This window comes from Prionailurus bengalensis, chromosome F2 (assembly GCF_016509475.1).
Source record: "Prionailurus bengalensis isolate Pbe53 chromosome F2, Fcat_Pben_1.1_paternal_pri, whole genome shotgun sequence".
In the NCBI taxonomy this organism is placed as follows: Eukaryota; Metazoa; Chordata; class Mammalia; order Carnivora; family Felidae; genus Prionailurus; species Prionailurus bengalensis.
In genome coordinates this window covers 45,701,693-45,724,471 of record NC_057353.1, presented here as the reverse complement: position 1 = coordinate 45,724,471, position 22,779 = coordinate 45,701,693, and the positions used below count along the sequence as shown (strand labels likewise).

Here is a 22,779-nt window from a genome sequence, read left to right as displayed (position 1 = left end):
TGTTCCATGAAGGTAAAGATTGTGAAAATTTTTATTACACTTTTTAGATGCTATGTATGTATCCTTACATCCACCTAACAGCTGGTAAATAGTAAGTACTCACAAATATTTTTAAAGAAATTAATAAATGGCATAATAAAACTGATAATTTAAGGAAAAAGGACAACTTATTATTTCAATATTTTAGAAAGAGCTTGTTTGGAAGCTAGTACATGCCTGTAGTCTCAAATTAAATGTATTAAAGATATATCCAGCACCAGCACTGAAAGAGAGACAAAAGACAAAAACTAAAAATACCCAGGTACTTGCACAAGGGGAGAAGATCAAACTGGTTCCTTAAACAAATAAACAAAGCAATCTTACACACACACACACACACACACACACACACACACACACACACACACACCAGAATAAAGCATATATTTCCTGAGCACCACCACTGTTGAGTGCTGAATAACTAATGGGCGACCTAACATTTTCATACCAGAAGTATAAAAAAGAGCCCAAAAGCAAATATAAATGTCATAGAAAAGATAAATATGAAAGAATAAAGAACATATTTTCATATATTTTACATTAAGGAGACAGAAAAAAAAACCCTAAAAATTTAAAACATCTGAAGACTTAAAGAATGGATATAAAGCTACCATTTTTTCCTACTTTTTAAAACTGCAGAGAATTCAAATTAGTCTAAAAAGTCTAGAAAATATCCACCAGTAAAAACAAGGAAAATAACTTCCCATAGACCAATGATCACAGGTAACTACCTTTGACAATCTGGTGTATAACAATCCAGGGTATTTTCTTCTTCTTTTTTTAAATTTTTATTTATTTTTGAGAGACACACACACACACACACACCCTGCGTGAGCGGGAGGTGGGGGGGAACTGGGCAGAAAGGGAGAGACAGAATTGGAAGCAGGCTCCAAGCTCTGAGCTGTCTGCAAAAAGCCTGACTAGGGGCTTGAACTCACAAACCATGAGATCATGACCTGGGCAGAAGTCAGATGCTTAACCAACTGAGCCACCCAGGTGCCCCAGGGTATTTTCCATTAATATGTAAACATGTATGTAGATAAGCTCTTACTCTATATGCAGTTTTAAAAATGCTTTTGTTCACTTACCAAATACCTAAAGCATATTTCATGTTAATAAACAGGCACACGTATCGTTTTTTGTGATGATGGTCACTTAGAATTTCACTGCATGTATACACCATTATTATATTAACCTGTCCTCTACAGCTGAGCATTTAGATGTTTATCAAATTTTGCCATATATATAATCAGCCACTGTTGCTCATTTATGTTTGAAACGCAGCCTAAAGCTATAGTGGTTTAGCACTTCACTGCTCTAGGTGATCTTAGAAGAGTAAAGAGCATGTGTAATTATCAATTTTGTTTCATTAAAAATGTATAATAGTGCTGATAGTGATTTTGTCAATACTTATTCTTAGTGCCTCTAAACCTCACATACCCAGGAAAACTACACTCTGAGGCTAGTTTCCTTCTCGAAATTTATATGCCTGTAGGAGACTGTGAGAAGAAAATGCTGACTTAAAAACCAGGTACATAAGGTAAAGTGAGGAAACATAAAGGGCTGTCTATGGTGATGTTACTATTGGCAGTCCCTAGCACTAAATCATCTCTTTCATGGCAATCAGTCCTTAGGAGGATTATCCAATTATGAAAAATAAATACCTTAATGAAAATGAGAGGTGGCAGTTTAAAAGAAAACAGTACCCTTAATTATAATAATGCTCCTAGGTATGGTTAATGACCCTATACATTAAGGAACATAGAACTTTAATGACCTGGACCACACCAGGGTCACAATTGGTAGCGGAACACTGATCAACATATAAAAGCCACCAAACACATGAAAGAAATTACAGTACATCACACATCAAACATTTTGGCCTGGTGCTTCCTTCCTCTAATCCTACTGGCAGGAAATGCTCTACATATCCTTTGAGGTGACCAGACACATTTAAAAGTAGTCCCTGGTTAAAAAAGCTCTTTGGCTACTGCAGTTTTCTCCAAAGAGGAGAGCGCCTTCTGCTCAGCACTGCTCCCTTCACTTCCACTTGAAGCACCTCAAAGGAGCTCCGCTGATGAGGTACTGTAACCACATCATGTCATTTCCTCTTCGCCTGGTTAAAATGTATAGAAAATAAATATAAAAAATGTTTTCATATTTTTATGAGGTAGTATCAGGCAAATTCACTCGCAAATATTATAGATTTAACTATTTTGTTTTGAAATATGTAAAGTAAGGTGAACATTATGTAAGCAAACACGTTTTGCCCTAAATCATCTTCTAAGTTAGCTTCTTATCAGAAAGTATTTATGGCACTATGAATAAATTTTAAGATTCTCTTTTTAATATTGCCATACTTAGCCTGGAACCTGAACAAATGATCCTGGCACACTATGCAAAGTGAAGGCTGCTAAATTTCTGAGGATGAATATTTTCCAATAAATTCAGTTGGAAAAAAAATAGAGATACAGATGGAAAGATAACTTTCCCTGAGAGTCATCTGTTCTGCTATTAACTAGGATTAAAAAAATCAAAACATATTTGATTTTACTGTGTTATTCTATGGTGTAAATATGTTTATAGTATATTTTGACTTTTTTTTTAACCAGGATGACAGGATATTAAGAAATTATCATATATTTCATTAACATCTACTCTGTCACCAAACTGAACCAATGACATTGTAATTCTTTAATTCTATGCATGTGTTTTTTCCCTAGTTTTTGCATTATTCTTCAAGTTTTGTGGTACTATACCTCAGTTTTATCAGGTGTTCTTTAAAATCACCTGGAAATACTGAGGTTGTGTTTCACTGAACATCAGCTTCGTGACTTCTATTCAGAACTTAAATGACTGGTAATGTGTTCAATGCCACAGACATGCTGTCCATAGTGTGTTTGATAAGCTGACATGGGACAGGGATTCTTTTCACTGTTGTGTCAGTTTATCAAACCCATACCTGGACGACAGTCAATTCAGTTAGAGGACGACGGAGTCCTGGAATAAAAAGCGGCATTTCCTTTTGAGAAGCTATATGCTCTGATGTACAAAAGTCCTATGTATGTATGTATGTATGTATGTATATGACAACGTGCACTAAATAACTGTAGCAATAAATAAAATTCATAGAAATTGGTTCAAAAGCTCACATTATAACCACAGCTATTGAAGTGTATCTAAGGAATATGTCTAATGAATAGAGTGGTCTATTAATAAAAAATTTTCATCTTCTTACATCGAGTTTATGTTTTTCTTACATTCTTTAAAGATTCACATGGAAAATCTGATATTAAGGTATGACCACGTGAAGTTAAAAGTTGTACTTTAATTCGGAACAAAATCATTTATTTTTGAATTGTGTGATTTGACACTGGCTCACAAACTATGTTGATTTACACATGATAAGCTATGTGGAGAAAAAATGTTTTCACAACTTATGTCAAAAAAGAATATATGATTATGGAGGTCAGAATAATGGTTATCTTTGGAGTGGAGGGCATGGGGTGGGATGGGAATGAGGAAAAGTTTCTGGAGTGGTGGGTGGTGGTACCTTGGCCATACCTACGTAAAAGTTCATCAAGCTTATACAAATAATTAATACACTTCCCTATATTTAAGTTATAACTCAAGATAAAGATATGAAAAAAAGAACAAACTAGAAAAAAAACTAGCTATGTGCTAATTTTTATCTATTTTGGAATCTCATTTGTAATTTTTTCTACCTTTGTCAATGTGGATTAATTTTTAGGTATCTAGTTTTTGCTCAAAGCTCAATGTTAAAAATGATGGGCAAGAAAAGTATTTCAGATTGAGACAATATCTGTCTTCAGCACAGAGGATACAAGGTCTCCAAATAAAGGATAAGTATTTCTAGTAGACAAAATAGGTACAATTGGACTGTTTAAGGACAGTGACCTCAGTCAATATACACTAATATAAGAAATAAAGATAAGTGTACATAGAAGCTGTTGTTTAAATTGGTACTTTAGAAAATAAAAACTTACTGGATCTCATGAAAAAAAACAAGTATTTTTTGGGTAATAGAATCTTATTTGTGGTTAGCAAGTCTTCTCATACAATGTGTAGAGGTAACTTATTATTAACCATACATATTAAATGGATGCATAGATGCCTTCTAACTTGATTTGTATTAGCTTCTACATTTATATAGAGAAGATAAAAAGGGCTTAGTAGACACTCCTAGTCAACACAGAGTAAAAGGGGTCTTCCTCAAGTTATAATTACAAAGCGAACACTACAGCTCGCTTTCACAAGTTTCTTAAACTCAAAGCTGGTCGAAGATTTTAATTTTTTTAAGTAAGCTCAAGGCCCAACATGGGGCTTGAACTTACAGCCCTGAGATCTTCCGAATGAGGCAGCCAGCCACCACGAGATTTTTAAAACTCCGTTTATCTGTTTATCTTCTATGCTCTATATCTACTCTTTAATTCATTCAGGGTGATGAACAGGGTACATTATATGAATAACCGTAAGAATAAACATGAGGGTTACTTTTTAGTTAAAATATTCAATCTTTGTTATTAATTGAGAAAAAATGTAATTCTTCCTGTACACCAGACACTTAGAGAATAGCAATTTTTACTGTTCTTTAAAGAATGGTCTTATGAGACAGTGGTTCTGTTAAATAGTCTTCCTAAGTATCTTAAAGGTAAACTATGCTCTCTCTTGCTTGTCTCTAAGGCCAGAAGTGTTCAGATAATAATTTCACATGATAATGTTAGTGCCTCAATGAAAATATACAATCAGAAGTGCATATATTATATATTCAGCATACTTTATATAACCAAAATGTATCTGAAAGAAATACAAGATAGATTTTCCAAGTTTATAATATAAAACTGTCATGAAATGAAACTAAACATATTCTATTATTCTGTAACTTCTTTCCAACATGAATTTCTAGTGTAAAGCATCTAAACATATCAATAAAAAGGGTTAAATACATGTAATATAACATTCCAAAATCTATGACAGTAAAACTTAGAGTCATTTCAACACTGTTATTGAGGTAGCTTTTGGCAACAAATAGAAATACATTCATGGAAACCTACATCCTGCTACAGGAAGCCACAAAAGACGCAGTAACATTGGTGAGGGCCAAATGTAAATCCGAAGCCTTCACACTAGATCAGCTGAAGAACACGACAGGGACTAAAAGTCTGCCAATAGTATTTATGAACAAAGCTTTTAGACAAGTTATTCTAAATACCTACTATCCCAATCTCTCTGATTTGCTAAGAGAGAGTTATCTGAAACCAACAGTAAGCATTATAGGATTAGGGACATAACGTCACCAGATATGAAACATATCTTGCCCCAAACCAAAACAATGGTTATTTTGAGAACATTCATACAGAAAGAAAATTAGAAAGAAATTAAAGGTTGGGAGGGGAAGGGCATAGTTTATGGAGATTTGCAAAATTTGATCTTTATAGTATATCTGGAAAATACAGCTCAGAGTTAGAGTAGAAGGTCAGCTAGGTTTTAAGTGAAATTGTAAAAGGACATAGAAGAGAAATACCAACCCTTGAATTGCACATTCATTAGGAATAAAGAAAGGCTATCATTAGTATTTCCAGAAAAAGAATAATCTCTTGTTTGTAAATAAAGACAATTTTTCAAAGCATACATGCACAGTTTTTAATCATATTAATCTCATCTATGAATTTCTATCGGTCATATTGTTTCAATTAACAATTGTTTGGGCCTATGTATATTGTTGAAATGTACATATAAAACAAGATTAACAAAATTAAGTTAGTCTCAACCATGAATTTCAATGGTTACATCAATTTAATGTTATTTCGTATCGGGAACATTAACCCTATGAAAAGCCAGAATCACCATTATAAGGTTAAAAATGACAAAAAGATACTGTCAAGGTTTTAATGTAGGTGAAATATTCTGTTGCATGCAAATGCCTGTCTCTTGGATTGCATCAAGGTCTATTTATTTAAAACCTTAAATGAGATACTTGAGTCCTGATTTTTAGTAAACTGTAATTTAATAACTCATGTGATTGTATATCAAAGTCAAAAAAAATTAAGACTTTTTTTTATAGTGGTTTAAAAAAAATTCGGCTTTAACAAGATTTCAGTAAAGCTTCCATTTAGAAAATGGGTATTTTATGTCAACACTTATGCTGCCAAAATTATCGCCATAGAATGAATTTCTGTAATGAAAGCTACATTTTCTTATCAATTATAAAAGAGCAAGCATGTTTTCACACTTACTGTGGTGGGTGGTTAGCACATCAGTCTCACAGTGAGAAGCGGACAGCAACCACTATTGCACAAGTTGTCCATAAAAAAAAGCAAAAAATGGAACAAGTGTTGGAGGAGTACTACTAATGGAAACCTTCTAAGAGAAGATTTCTAAGATAAGCTGAAAATGAATCAGCTCCTCTAATGTTTGTAATTCCTTAAAAGTAAAATTCCATAAATGAAACTGCCACAGATTGAGTACACCTGTCAGAAGCCTCATTTATAAAAGATGTCCTTAAAATTTAGTCAAAATTACCATGGAGTTTTCATATAATGCTTGTAGACAATTTTTAAGAGAATGAAATTCTCTATGGAGAAAAACTGAAACCCAATACTACACTCAATCAATTAAGTACTGAATGTACCAAAAAAGGATTAGCAAATGCCCGTAAAGAAGAAATGGCTGAAAAATTCAACAACTGGCAAAGTTTCTAAAAAGCTATGGGATAAATTAGTCACAGATAAAATCCCAGAAGGGACTTCAGAAGACCCACAAATATTTATGGCTCCTACCAAGAGCTATATGCAGAACTTTACAAATGTCGAATTATAAGAAGAATATAGTTCTCTCAAGTAAATGATGAAGATTAAGAAACTTTGTAATTAAGAGTACAAAAGAGGGATGCCTGGGTGGCTCAGTCGATTAAGCATCTGACTTCAGCTCGGGTCATGAGGTTACAGTCTGTGGGTTCGAGCTCCATGTTGGGCTCTGTGCTGACAGCTCAGAGCCTGGAGCCTGCTTCAGATTTCTGTGTCTCCCTCTCTCTCTGTCCCGCCCCCGCTTGTGCTGTCTCTCAAAAGTCAATAAATAAACATTAAAAAAAAAAGTAAAAAAGAAAAAATGTTTTGGGTATTTTAAAATTCTTTAATAAAATATTTCAGAAAAATGTATGAAGTAAATTTGATTGTTATAATCACTAGTTTAAGTCTTTTAGGGTAGATATTAAAATTTTTGTAAATTTTTAAACAATATGATAGAGCAATGACATTGGAAGTCTGTGTATAATCTTAAATGACTTCCAAATCTAAATGTCTAATTCTATAAGCCCCATTTTCATATATGTAGCTTAAACACAGTATTTCTCAATTGCACAGGATGTGAGAGAAAAAAGCCCAAGGTACTAAAACTCCATATAATATACTTATTTAACTTTGATATAACTTTTGCATATGAAAAATATGTGAACAAACAGTACACAGTTGTTTTAACATAAGAAAATCAATACCTTCTTCTACACAATTTAAGAGAAAAGTTGTGATATGTAAGAATACTCTGGGAAGAAGAAATACAACAAAGAAAAAAGAGTTTCAACTTTTCCTTCTCTTTCATAATTTTGAGACAGAATTAAAGAAATAATTATACTGAGGTAAACATTTATCATTATGTTTTATAATCACTTAAAATATCTTATGAAATAAAAATCACAGACATATACTGAGTTTATTAATCAGCAAATCTATGTTAATATTTACATCTGGTCATGATTCATTTCACAGTTCAAAACAGATGTGAGAAAAAGCTTGATGACAATCAAAATCATTAGCTAGAGATGTTAATGGGGAGATTTTATGTAGATCATATAGTAAGAAGTACAGCCTAATGAAAATTCTTTCAAAATAGATTTTATATTCAAGTACATCCAAGGACCAAAGAACTCAAACACTAGGATTGTAAGAGTTTTCATCATAAATTATGGCTCTAATAGCTGTAATATTAAGCCATCATAGCTTGTAATATTTTAGGAAACCTAAGGAAAATGCACTAAAACTTCTGCCTATTAGTTTGTTTCAATTTACTCACTGTTTTTAATTTTTATTTATATTTTTAATGTTTGATTTTGAGAGACAGAGAGAGAGAGAGAGAGAGAGAGAGAGAGCGCAAGTGAGCAGGGGAGGGGCAGAGAGAGAGGGAGACACAGAAACTAAAGCAGGCTCCAGGCTGTGAGCTGTCAGCACAGAGCCCGACGCAGGGCTCGAACCCACGAATCGTGAGATCGTGACCTAAGCTGAAGTCAGACGCTCAACCGACTGAGCCACCGAGGGCCCCTCCATTTACTCACTGTTAACAAGAATATTGTTAGAAAAAAAACTAATATCTAAACACATAAAATTTAATGAAATATGAATGCAGAACTTCAAAAAAAATTAAGTTCAACCTTAGCTATACACTGGTTAACTGTAAATTAAACTAAAACCAGCATCTTTTTTTTTTAAGATCTACTTTTATTTTCTTTTAATTTTTATTTAAATCCAGGTTAGTTAACATGTAGTGCAATGATGACTTCAGGAATAGAATTTAGTGATTCATCACTTACATATAACACCCAGTGCTCATCCCAACAAGCGCCCTCCCCTTAATGCCCATCACCCATTTAACCCATCCATCCACCCCATATACCCCTCTGGCAACCCTCAGTTTGTTCTCTGTGTTTAAGAGTCTCTAATGGCTCACAAATCAAAAAATTAAAGCCAGCATCTTATAAGAAACTCAGTAACAGGCAGCAAAATGTAGTGGTAAAGAGCATGGACAATGGAAACAGGTTCTGTCACTTATTTTATGTGTGACCCAGGAGAAATCACTTAATGTCTGTAGAATCAGTTTCTATGTCTAAAGTACAGACAATCATAATACTTGACTCTTATTACTTAAAGGTTATAGTGAAGTAAGCATTGCACCGAAACATCAAGTAGAACCCTTGACACAAGGGAAGCACTCACTAGATGTTAGCTATTACTGCTGCTGCTGCTGCTGGTATATTGCAGAAAGGTACCTCAGGCACTGGTATTGAAGGCCAAAGAAACAAGACATTCTAAGTAAAATAATTATGAATTTTGTTTTTTGTTTTTTTTAAAGAGAAGGATTTAAGCGAGACATTAAAAAGAAAGATGTGATTCTTAGGAATTTTTTTACGTTAATGATGTTGAACACCAAAGAAAAAGATTTTTCAAGAATTCATAACCTCTCCAATGTAAAGTTTTTATAATAAAAACTCCTTGAAAGGCTAATCTGGAAGAAGAGTACATTTCAAGAAAATTGAAAATGCATACATAAAGAAGGGCCACAGCAAAGAACCTACTAAGCATTACTGGGGTAAACAAAATATATTCAATAATTTGAACAAGACTCTTATGTAAGAAAATGACGGCAAGACTTGAAATAGAGACTGAGGTCAGCTCACAGAAGAGGATGCATGTTGGGTTAAAAGAAATTTTGTCATGTTAAAACTTGAGCATTATTACAGATGCTGAGCAGAGTTTCAAAGTGGGACATTAAAGCCCAAATGCCTACAGTATTTTAATTCATACCGTAGTGAAGACTGTGAGCCACTTGGGTCTTTTCAATTCACATGGTAACAAAGAACAGCTGTAATTATTTCAGTTTCCTATTGGTACTGATATATTTGTTCTTCAAAACCCACCCAGTAGCTATCTCAGTGACAGAAACGACTCAATTTTCCTTTTACAGTTTCCCAGGTACAGTGATGTCTTGAAGTCTGGAAGTCTTCGTCACAATACGTTCTACAGAAGTTTTCACAGCGTTTTTTAAATAATGGAGAACACTTTGTTGGCTAGACACAAAAAGTAGTCTTTAAATAGATTCTTGATCTGTATCTAAAATGGTTCAAAAACAGGCAAGCATTTCTGAGTATGAGGACACTGAAGGGTGCCTACAACATACTGAGTTGAAACAAACCCAAGTTGCAGAACACTATTTAGACCCCATTTTTGAAGACAGGTAGAGCTGGCTTGTCACTCTCTTACAGACACACAGAAGTGGTCTAAAAAAGTGTCAACCTGTTAACAATGGCCACAAAGTAAGGAAATAGCCAGCAATCAGAATAAGCAGTGGGATTCTATTTTCTATAGCATATATTATTTAACTTAAACAATGAACACTACACTTTTATTTTAAAAACCTTAATATAGGCTTATTAAAAGAGTAAAATAAAGGTAGATTTACTATTAAAAAGGTATCATTTCAACAATTTGTTATTTTAAAAAATTCTATTTTAACTTTTCATATTTTAATTCGATAACAAGACTACTAAATAATGATAAACTGAATTGTAAACAATTTTTTAAAGGATTTTTATGAAAGGATTTATATTTTATAAAAGGATTTATAAAAGGATTTTTAAAAACAGATCACTAAAACATACTGAAAAAATGATGCATTTACTTAAATAGACTCATGAATAACTAATGTCAATGTTTCTATTCTCTTCTACTTTTAAAAAGAAAAATCATTGAATGGAAATGAAGAATACTTTTTCCCTGTTCCTTCCTGTGAAACCTGTCTGGATGGAACTTCTGGAATCATTCTTTCCTCGTATCATAATTTTCAGAAGATGTACAGACTTAATGCCGTAAGGACACGAAAAAGTTTAGGGTGCAAGTTCATAACTTCTGATTTTGCTTATTTCATTAATCCAGGCTCTGTGGGAGGTGTTGTAGATAAAGTGTGAATTATTATGCTATTGAATCTATCAGAGCTTTACAATGTAATTTCATCAACTTGAATAATATGGTTGGGGTCTTGAGTTCAATGAAGGGAGGTACCATTAAGTCCTACTCAAAAGTACATTTCTAGCATTGGTGTTACATACACTGTAGGCACTCAGTAGATATCTGCTGAATAAGTGAAATAATTAATATTTTAAAAATAAGTGAATTAAAGTAATAAATGAATTAATGCATGTATACATACATGCAATGTGATAGCATGAATGTCTCAAAAAATCCCTACTGTTCTAATGACTGATGTAGAGCTATTTATTCTATTTCTCTTACTTAAAAAAATAGTTAAACATCATTTAAAACAATAAAAATTAAGTTAAAATATTTGTAAGACTGTATTCAGGTTTATAGTCAATGAAATTTTTAGGTAAGTCCTAGGAAGTAGAGATAATATAAATCCAATGTAATTTTCCTATAGTGAGTATACTATAGAATGGCATAAGGTCCTGACTGATGCTTACATCCATTTTTTTTTAGTAGAAACAAACATAAACTCTCAAATTACTGAGCTGCAGATGATATACCAGCATTTGAAGAACATAGTTTCCAAAAATATATATAAATCATTTACATAAAAAAGTATAACTAAATTTATTAAATCATTAATGTGCTTAAGTTACAAACACATTTAAACAGTTTACTTCATAATGCTTATTTTAATTTCCTTAAATCAGCCTATGAAGGAACACTTTTCAGCATAGGTCATTTTTTTTTTTTTTAATCTGCCTTTTAACCTTTTATCCCTAAATGTTTCTCTGTTGCTCTTTAGCCAGAGACAAGAACCTGAATTCATTTCTGAGGGAATGAGATTGTGTAAGATAGAGGGAAATCTATCAGGCCAAACTGTGTTTCAGAACTTCAGTGTAAGTCAGGGAAAAAAACAGTTGAACACATCATAGGAGAATCTCAGAAAGAGGTGAAAGGAAACTGGGAGATCACCTTATGCAGGAATTAGTAGTTGGAAACTAGAAAGATCAGTAGACTAAAAGGAGGAAGTAGGTAAAAACAGCAGAGGGTCAAGAGAGGAATTCATGAAAACATATAGCTCGGCATGAACACTGGATAAATAACATGTTATATATGCTCTGTTGTTTTCTAGTGGATCAGATCTTTTGAGACTAATGAGGTGCAAATTCATGTAAGTTGTCAGTAATTTAATACATGTTTTATTATTTTACATTTTCTGAATCATAGACCCCAAAAGTAAGAACCACTATCAACTGCAAATCTGTAAAAACTCTGAACTTAAAAAAAGACTCCATTGAGGACGGTCTTGCTAGGGAACAGGAAAATGTGGGGATGAAAGATACTTACTTGCTGTCACAGTGTCTGAATGTTTGGCATTAAAAATTATCAGCATTTATTAAAATATATTTTTTAAACCTTGTTTGTTCAAAAGATTTGGAAACCACCTAATCTGCTACACAAGGTGTGGCCCTTGAAGCAGCACATCAATATCACCCAGCACCAGTGTTCTACGCAACCATGTGGGAGCTTGGTGGAAATAGGGAATTTCAGGCCCCATTCCAGACCTCCCAAGTCAAAAGCTGCATTTGAACAGATCCGCAGGTGATTTATAGATACATTCAGTTTAAGAAGCACTGGCCTAGGGGCGCCTGGGTGGCTTAGTCAGTTAAATGGTTAAGCATCCAACTTTGCCTCAGGTCATGATCTCACAGCTCATGGGTTCAAGCCCCACTTCGGGTTCTGTGCTGCCAGCTCAGAGTCTGCAGACTGCTTTGGATTCTGTGTCTCCCATTCCCTCTGCCCCTCCCCTGCTTATGCTCTCTCTCTCTCAAAAATGAATAAACATTAAAAAAAAATTTTAAAAAGCAGCACTGGTCTAATTCAACATATAACCAACCCCTTCTTACCCTTCTACATGGTTGATCAGCCTCTGCTATATCAGCAAGGGGGAGCTCAGTACCTCCTAAGATTGTCAACATTTCAAAAAAATGTAAATTCCTGTTCTCCACCTGCCAAACCCCAAACTAAATCCTCCCACAGTTTTCCTTCCCTCAGTTAATTTCATCTTTCCAGTTGCTTAGGCCATACAACTGAATTATCCTTATCTCCGTTGTCTCAAATTCCATGTGCAATCCATCTGCAACTTCTCCTGGCTCTACCACTAAAATATGTCCAGAATCTGACCACTTCTCATCACCTCCACAGCCACTACCATCAGCCAAACCACCATCATCTCCTGCCAAGATTAGTGCAACAGTCACAGACCCTTGCCCTTCCCTGCCTGCAGTCTATTCTTCACGTGTTGGTCTGAATTATCTGCTTAAATATAAATTGGAACCTGCCACTCCTCCAGCTCAAACTCTCTAAAGGCTTCTCATCTGATGAAGAAATCAACCCTTCAAAAATCAGAAAACTTTCATATCACATATTCGGTTAATTCAAATGACAGAAATTAATCCTTAGCATGACTCCTTTAGAGATCAATGTCAAACTCTCATTTGTTCTTCTGAACTGTGACTCCTTTGTATTAAAGGCAGATTTCACCTGTTTTCAAATGTATATTTTTAGTCCTTGCTGGTGATCCCTTCATGTCCTTTTGCAGGTAGATATCTGGTAAACAACAAAATCATTATTTCAAAATTCTTCATGTGTTGATTATTTTCCTCCACAACCACCTCCCGCTCAAATGGTAGCCAAACGCCTCTAAGTCAAAATGGTAGCCAAACAATGGCCTCTAAGTTTCCTCCATACTGTCTCTCACCACACTGATTCAGGTATATACTGCTTCAGCTGCCACTAGCTTCATTTGTACACTCCTGTTCCAGGATCCTTATGCTTTCTCAGTGAGCCATTCCTTCTCTTATTAGGCCATGATGTCCATCTCTAACTCTCCATTTTCTGTCTTCTTCCCTGCTTCCACAACAAGTATTATAGAATATTTTAAATTTGTGACTGTCTCTCCCATTAAATATAAGTTCCATAAGAGCAAGGCTTTTTTCTTTGTCTTGACACTCATCCAATACCTAGAAAGGTGCCTAATGTGCAGTAGGCTCACAAAAAACCATTTGTTAAATAATGAATAAAGAACAAATAGCCCCATTGTTATTACTTTTATAACTGAAAGGTCTTCATTCCATTGAGCTGCAAGTTGTCATTGTAATATTCACTAATTTAATGATCTTAGGTCTGTTCTTAGCTTCAGAAGGAATAAAACTATTCCCTGTGACACATGACAGGTCAAGTATTTAAAGAATGGTCCTATGTCCCCTAGTTTTCTCATCTTCAGATTTAAGATCTTCAGTTATTTCAGTCTTACTATTGTTCCTTCAAAGGTTTTTTTTTTTTATTGGTTGCATTTAGGATTTTTTTTGAATTTTCACATACATATTTTTCATAATGAAAATACCTTTTAATTTTTTTATTTTTATTTTTTTAATGTTTATTGTATTTTTGAGACAGAGAGAGTCAGCGCGTGAGTGGGGGAGGGGCAGATAGAGAGACACACAGAATCTGAAGCAAGCTCCAGGCTCTGAGCTGCCAGCACAGAGCCCGACGTGGGGCTCAAACTCATCAACTGCGAGATCATGACCTGAGCCAAAGTCGGACACTCTACCGACTGAGCCACCCAGGCACCCTGAAAATACCCAACTTTTTAAAGGTAAAGGCATCTCCTTTCTCCCAGGTACAGACATATTTTAGACCTGGGAACCTGTGCTGGGGGAGACAGATGTTGCATTCTCTCTCTCTTTGCTCAGCATTCTCCCTCAGCCCATCAGGGAGGAGTCTCTTTATTTCTGATTTTCAGTAAATTGACCATATTGTCCCTGGATGTAGTTTTCTTTGCATATATTTTGCTTTTATTGAGGATAGGGTACTAGGTTTCTTGGGTCTGCTGGTTAATGAGTATTGCTAATTTTAGAAAACACTCAAGGGTTATCCTTTTAGTTATGCCTTTTGTTGTTCTTTCTCCTACTTACACATACATTAGACCATTTGGCAGTGACCCACAGTGTTCACTTTTTCCTCCTCTCTGTGCTTCAGTTTGGATAATTTCTATTTAGCTATGTCTAAATTCACTAAATCCTATCTTCTGCTTTGCCCATTTGCTGTTATAGCTATCCAATCACTCCTTAATTACAGATAGCATATTTTTCAGTTTTAGAATTTTAAATAGACCTCGTTTCTATGAACTCTTTATCTTTTCAACATTTTTAAAATACTATTAACAATTATTTAAAACTCCTGTCTACTTATTCCAACATCTCAATCATCTGTAGGTCTTCTTCTACGAGCTAAATTTTTTCCTGATAATGGATCTAATTTCCTTGCTTCTTTGATATTTTATAATTTTTGATTATATATTGGACATCATATATAAAAAGACTAAAACAAGTTAAGTTATTTCTCCTAGAGAAGGCACACATTTTCCTGCCAGGCAGAATGGGTAAGCAGGGGATAATTTTGATTCACTCATTAACTGAGCTAAGTTGGGGTTGGTTTACAGCTTTAAACTTAATTTGCCTCTGGTTTCAAAGGTCCCAAGGACAAGACTTGTCCTGTGTTTGTTGTAGGCCTCTCCTAGTAGACTTGTACTATATATATATGAAATATAATGCAAGACACAAATGTGAACCACCTCTGTAACTTAAAATTTGCTAATAGTTACACTGAAAAAAGGTTTAAAAATACAGTGGGAAAGAGTTGTAATAATGTATTTAACTCAACACATCCAAGTATTGCTATCATTATATAAAATCAACATAAAGATTAAGAAGATATTTTATTAATTATTCAAAATATTGTGTATATTTTATACTTCTAGAACATCTCAATTTGGACTAGCCACATTCTTTTTTTAAAGTATCTTATCTTACCTGATCTTAGAGAGTGCCAGCAGAGGAGAGGGACAGAGGAGGGGGGTTAGGGGAGGGAAGGGAGAAGGAGTGCAAAGGAGGGAGAGGGAGGGAGAAGGAAGGAGAAGGAGGAGGCTGGGGGGAGGGAGGGGGAGAGAAGACGAAGAGGGGGAGAGGGGGAGAGAGGGAGAGGGGGAGGGAGGGGGGGGAGGGGGAGAGAGAGAGAGAGAGAGAGAGAGAGAGAGAGAGAGAGAGAGAATGAATACCAAGAAGGCTTCACCTTCAGCACAGAGCCTGACGTGGGGTTCGATCCCATGACCCCAGGATTGTGACCTGAACCAAAACTAAGAGTCCATCATTCGACCTGCTAAGTGACCCAGGTGCCCCTGGACTAGCCACATTCCAAAAACAGAAGAGACATAGTAGTTAGTGACTACTGTATTGAAGAGTACACCTCCAACATGGCTTTATCTTTTAAAGAATGTGAAACTTTGTGATATTCAATTTCTTCTTACCAGCTCCCTCTCCCCACCCAACACTCAAAAAAACAAAAACAAAAACAAAAAAAACAACTATGGATGACTGTGTGTTTGGGGTTCCTCCAGATTCCAATGTGTCACTCTAGCTCATGACCAATAAATGTCCCTTGATTTATTCCTTTCCACAATAAAATATCCCTGCTTATAGCAGATAAGGCAAATAATTCCAAAGGTGAAAAGTGCATCCAGTCTCCATACACCTAGAACAGGTATTTCTCTTTCTGGAATTTAATTCCTCTGGACCAATTTGTGACATCAATCTTTGATTTAAAACAATCGGCTCTATTGAGATACAATTTACATCCAATAAAATTGATCCTTTTGAGGTGTATAATTTAGTTTTTTGTATATTCTCATTGCACTCACTATACCTCACTCACTGTACAAGTACTCACTGGACAAATTATTGTACATCACCACTACCTAATTCTAGAACACTATTATCACCCCAAAAAGAAATTCTATACCCATTAGCAGTCATTCTTCTCTTCTGTCTTAGCAACCACTCTTCTACTGTCTCAATGGATGTGTCTGTTCTGATCATTCCATTTAAATATAAATAGAATCATATAATATGTGGCTTTTTTGTCTGGTTTCTTTTACTTTGTGTGTTTCCAAGGTTGATCTATGTTAAAACATAGACTTTATTCCTCTCTATGGCAGAATACTATTCTATTACATGAGTATACCACATATGTTTAGCCATTTGTCAACTGAAAAACCTTTGGGTATTTTCCACTTCTAGCTATTATGAGTAGTGCTGCTACGACCACTGTGGGTATGCGTTTGTGTGACACAGTTTTCAATCACCTTGGAGACATACCTAGGAGTAGAATTGCTGCATCATATGATGACTCTATGTTTAACCTTATGAGGTGTTTCTCGCAGTAGCAGCACCATTTTACATTCCCACCAGAAATGCATGAGGGTTCCAATTTCTCCACATCTGTTGTCTTTTTTATTATAGCCATCCTACTGGGTATAGCTTTGATCTGCATGTCTCTAATGACTAATTGGGTTGAAAATCTTAACACGTGCTTATTGGCCATGTTTATATCTTCTTTGCATATTTATCTATGCAAATCCTTTGCCCATTTATTAATTGGGTTGTTCTTCTATTTTTGGCTGTAAGAGTTCTTTATGTATTCTGGATACAAGTCTCTTATCAGATACATGATTTGTAAATATTTTCTCATATTCTATAGACTGTCACTTTCTTGACAGAGTTCTCTGTAGCACAAAAATTTACAATTTTGATAAAACTGAACTTACCTATTTTTTTTCTTTTGTCCGCTCCTCAGCTTTTGGTGTCATTTTAAAGAAGCCATTACCTAATCCAAGGGCACAAAGATTTATTCCTTTCCTTCCTCCTATAAATTCCAGAATTTTACTTCTTATATTTATATCTCTTATATTTACATCATAATTTTTATGTATGGTATAACGTAAATGTCCAAATTCATGTAAATATTCAGTAGTCTGAATACTATTTGTTGAAAAGACTGTGCTTTACTACTGAATTATCTTGGGTTATCAAAAACCAATGGACAGTAAATGTGATGGTTTGTTGGTGGAATCTCAATTCCATTCATTTATATGTATCTGTCCTCATGCCAGTACTCTATTGTCTTGATTACTACTGTTTTATCCTAACTTTTGAAATCAGGATGTGTCCGCCTTCCAACTTCTTCTTTTCCAGTATTGATTGGGTGTATTGAATTTCCATATGAATTTTAGGACCAGTTCTGTCAATCTCTGCCAATAAATTAGCTGAAATTTTGATGTGTGGATTATGATGAATGCAAATTATTTGGGGGAGTACTGCCATCTAGCATTAATTAAGTCTTCTGATCTATGCACATGGGATATTATTTCATGTATTTAGATCTTCTTAAGATTCTTTGTACATAGGATATGATTCCACGTATTTTAGATCTTTAATTTCTTTCACCCATGTTTTGTAATTTTCAAAGGGTTAAGTTTTGCACATCTTGTGGTAAATTTATTCATAAGTATTTAATTCTTTCTGATGCGATTATAAATGTAATTATTTTCTTAATTTCACTTTTAGGTAGTGCATAGCTTAGTGTTACTATGAGCTGACTTTTATAATTTGATTTTGTATCCTGCAACCTTGCTGAACTTACTTGCCCAAAAATTTTCCAGTGGATTCCTTAAGGTTTGGTATATACAAAATCATGTCATCTACAAAAAGACAGTTCTACTTCCTCCTTACAATCTGGGTGTCTTTTACTTCATTTTCTTGCCTAAATGCCCTAGATAGAACCTCTAGTATAAGGCTACATAGAAGTGGCAAGAGCAGATATCCTTGTCTTGTTCCTGATCTTAGGGAGAAAGCATATAGTTTTTCACCATCAAATATGTTAGTTATGGATTTTTATAGATGCCACTGATCTGGTTGAGGAAGTTAGATAAGTCAAGAGAGAAATAAAAAAACTAAGTGCAGATTAAAAGAAAGAGGAAGTAAAAATATGCAGTGGGAGAGTACAATGACTAAATGATATGATCAAGGAGAGGGACTAAATGATAAAAATACACATCTAAAAACAGTTCTGAAAGGAATTCATAAAAAAAAATTCTGAAATGCCCTGCCTTTAGTTAAGTGTATGCTTTTGGCAAATCATGCAAAAATTCTGTGCACCTTGGCTTGTCAATTATAAAAAAACTGGGGCATTTATTCTATAAAGTACTTTTTTTGTACTTTGTATGTACTTAGTACATATTTTTATATATTTTGCATGTTTCAGGATATGAGGCACTGAAGATCTAAAAGAGATACTATGTTATTTACACTTAATTTACTTTTTGGCTTTATATTTCCATATTCTACAAAATAATTCAGGTAGCGAAACAGGGAAGGAAACGAGTAGGGAAAGAAGGTAGAAAGTAAAGAAAAAGAAATATAGAAAAGGAAAAGATAAAGAAAAAAGATACAGAAAGGGAAGGAAAAAATAAGTATGAAGAAAATATGGAAAGTAAATACGGACAGCGACTGAGAAAAAATAGTTCAAGGACAATGAGAAGAAAGCAATGACAAACAGGCCTAAGGGAGCCATATCTTCACAAATGATTTCTAAGGAGCCAGAATGTGGAGAGGGCAGAGGAGGAAAGGAGTTCACTTTACTGATGGTGATAAGATCTTTTAATAGAAAACATATTTCTTTCACCATAAGTAAAACCCTCTTTGAGGGCCGCTTACTTCTGAAATGAAAAATAAAAGATAAATACACCTGAAAACCTTTTCAAATGTTAGAAGATTATTTTCGCCCAGAAAAAATTCTACTGTAATCCTTCCCCTAGATACTGAGAGAGTAAACAGTTATGAGTTGTGATCTTGTGTCTACCATCATCACTTAACCAGAGACAGCTATTGTTTTGGATCCTCAGTTTCCTTATCTATAAAATAAGGCAGCTGGATTAGAAAATTCCAAAGGCCTCCTTCAGTTCTCACATTCTCAGATTCTACATAAGCTAGCAAAATAAGAACTTATTTAAGGGATGAATACTATAAGCTACCAACAAAAGTAATACAAGAAAGAGAACATGATATGTAATTCAAAAGAAAAAAAATATCAAATAATGGAAAAATTTGAGACAATCAAATCCCTAGGTCTGCTTAAAGTAAAACTTGCTATCAACCTCTAGGTGGTAAGTGCATTACAAAGATCAGAATCTTTCCTAATGGTAACATTTATTGGAGAACAGTAGGAATTTATTTTTAAAAGAATGACACCACCTCATCTGAGAAGCAGACCAGCAGGATGAATAAGACACTTGTTCATCTGTACTTCTGTGATTTTTCTCACTTGGTATTATTTGCAACTGCACTTTTATGTCTGGCAGCAGTGCCAGTATGAATGATGTATTATTTTTATCATGTTGATTACACATGTTCACCAGTTTAGTTGTCCATATATGCTTGGTGTGGTTTGCAAATACTCAGTGACAAAATCCAGAGCATGGCATTTTCACAGAAAGTGTTTACTGTGAAATTTCTCCTTAGAAGTTTGCTTTTCTTTACAGCTTTGATCCACATGACATCCACAGACCTACGTTTCAAATAATGGCTTATAGTTAAATTAAGAAAATGACTGCAGTAGGATGTGGTAGTTCTGGAGCGAACCTCAGTTTCTTATGTGATTAGAGATTTGGTCAAATTTAAAGTCTGCTAAAATTTTCCAAACTGCGCTTCTTCAGTTTTATGGGGCCTTGGTACTTACATTCTGTTATTCATCAACACTTCACAGAAATACTTGATTTGTCTGAATGAATTTAAAAACCCACAACTGAAGAAAATCAGAAAAACCTGGTTTTAAATATCAAAAGATCCCAAATGAAAAGTATTTCTACAGGCCACACTAAGCAAGTTTTATTGATCAGTGTACTTCTTTGCAGGATGAAATTGCTGCAAGATTGAAGATAAGAAAATAAACTTACTGGTAAATATCTTTCCTGAGGACAGTTCTGCCAAGGGGATTGTCAGCTTGGGGAGCCATAGCAACAGAGCCAATCTTCAAAACCATGGTGTCTTCTTTTGCTGCCTGATTAACTGTAATAAAAGAAATCGATTCATGAGGTATTCAGTGGGTCTGTGTGTACTTTATGCATATGGAGAAATCTAAATAACGGGTAGAGATACATGAAGATAAAACCAATAAATGAGGGCAAGGAAAAAATTATGTGAAAAATAAAAATATTTGAGGCTTTTGAAACCTACTTCCTTTATATCCCAGTAAGTAATTTTCCGTTGTGCACAATTAAAATGATAATTAAAAAACCCAACAACTCCATCCCAACATTAAAACATACGATGTTAACTACGTATGAGTAGTGTTAAAGTAGTATGTTTCTCAAATTTCATAATTTATGCTACTACATCTTTCTCCCAAGTGACTGTCAGCCCTGGGTTTTTGACACTGCCATTGCAGTGTACGCATATATTATTGTCAACAAAGATATTAAAGGTCACTACAAGGTCAGTGACAGATTCTCAAACCATTTATATTTACATGACAAATAATAATTAAATACAATACACACACACATATGTACACACATGGTCACAGCACTTCAAGTTGTAACATGTCAGAAATTCCAAAAGAAATATAATGGCTGCAACGGTAAAGAAAAAAAAAAAAACAGGTAATTGTTTAATATACAAGGACATTTCAACGTGTTATTCTAGGCACTTTTTAATTTAACTAATTTCTACTGTGAAATTGCTTGAGAAATAATTTCATACCTATGTAAAACTTCCACCTCCTAATGGAATCTAACACTAAGGTAAGTAATCTCAGAAAACAATAAAAAAATGAAAATATATATATATATAAATTCTGATCCTTTGTATTGAATAAAGCAACAGTATTTTACCATGTTCTTATAAAGTTTAACAATTTTTCTGTAAATCACTGGCTAATTCAATGTCTTTTCTAAGGACCATTTGAAATGGATACGGGTTCTTCATGGCCCCATTAATTTATATTAATATAAATTTATATTCTACTCCCTCTTGTCCAACTGATGATGCCATTGTAGTAGCTGTTCAAAAATTGTTTAAAATTGCTAACAATATACAACTTTGTGGCTTTTGAAGAAAACAGATACTCAAACTCATCGTTTCTCCCAAGAAACTATCATCTGCCACAAATGGAACAGAACAGGACTGGCTGCAAGACCTCGGGAATATCCTGAACAGAACACGCCTACAAAGGCATACAATCCATATTTCCCAAACTGTGGTGCCCAAAGAATGCAAAAGCTAAGAGATTATTTCCAGCTGCTTCAGCAGTACACTCAGTATGGTCTGACTTAGATTAGACTCAAAAAGAAAGTCAGAATTAAGAAAATCAGAAAAAGTTAGAAGAAAGATACTCAGGAAAAGAAGGAACCAGGATAAGATGTACATAAAGGGAATGGCAAAACAGCTGGGAGGTGGGGGTCACAAGGACAGAAAAAGGGGGAAAAAGAGATGAGCTATCATAATAAATATTAGCATGTGGATGGTGCAATAAAGACAGTACTTTTAAATGTCCACAGCAAAAAAGATCAAATAGAAAACGGCTTCTCATGCAGCTGTACTCTTTTCAAATGACTAGAGGTCTGGTTTGATTATAGGTCCTTATACTATGAACATTGTTTACATTTCACAGATCTTGCATTTTATGCCAAGCTTATCAAATAGTTCCATGTGGGGAAAACCTCTGATTAAGCAGCAGGCATCAATTAAATCAATAAATAGTAAGTCTAGAGAATAGACCATACCACAAAAGTGCAATTAGTATACTTGCTAACTGTTCTTCCAGGCTACAGATACTACTCACCATATGAAAGTCTGAAATGTAATAGAAACACTGCAGTAAATGAGGTACATATGGAAGAAAAATGACGTACTTGGTGTTACATACAAAGCCAGATCCAAGAACAGAATTCTGTTTCTGTTAGAGCCAAAAGTGTTCTCACTAGATTATACTGACTATAAAGTTTTAATAATAAAGAAAAGCACTGAATGCAGATCATTCACAAACTAAATAAAAATAATCAATTTTATTATAG

General features: G+C 34.4%; 1 protein-coding gene and 1 long non-coding RNA gene across 2 annotated transcripts in view; one reads left to right on the top strand and one right to left on the bottom strand.

Moving 5' to 3' along the window:
• The window catches only part of VPS13B (vacuolar protein sorting 13 homolog B), an 828,197-nt gene that overhangs the window by 322,942 nt on the left and 482,476 nt on the right, over window positions 1-22,779 (bottom strand). The window contains 1 exon segment of the mRNA XM_043601463.1: window positions 20,662-20,773. Within this exon segment, the coding sequence (XP_043457398.1) occupies window positions 20,662-20,773 (112 nt within the window).
• LOC122495657 lies at window positions 970-20,803 on the top strand. The gene is made up of 3 exons (XR_006300526.1): window positions 970-2,121; window positions 10,566-10,693; window positions 20,620-20,803. It is a non-coding gene; the product is annotated as an uncharacterized LOC122495657 (long non-coding RNA).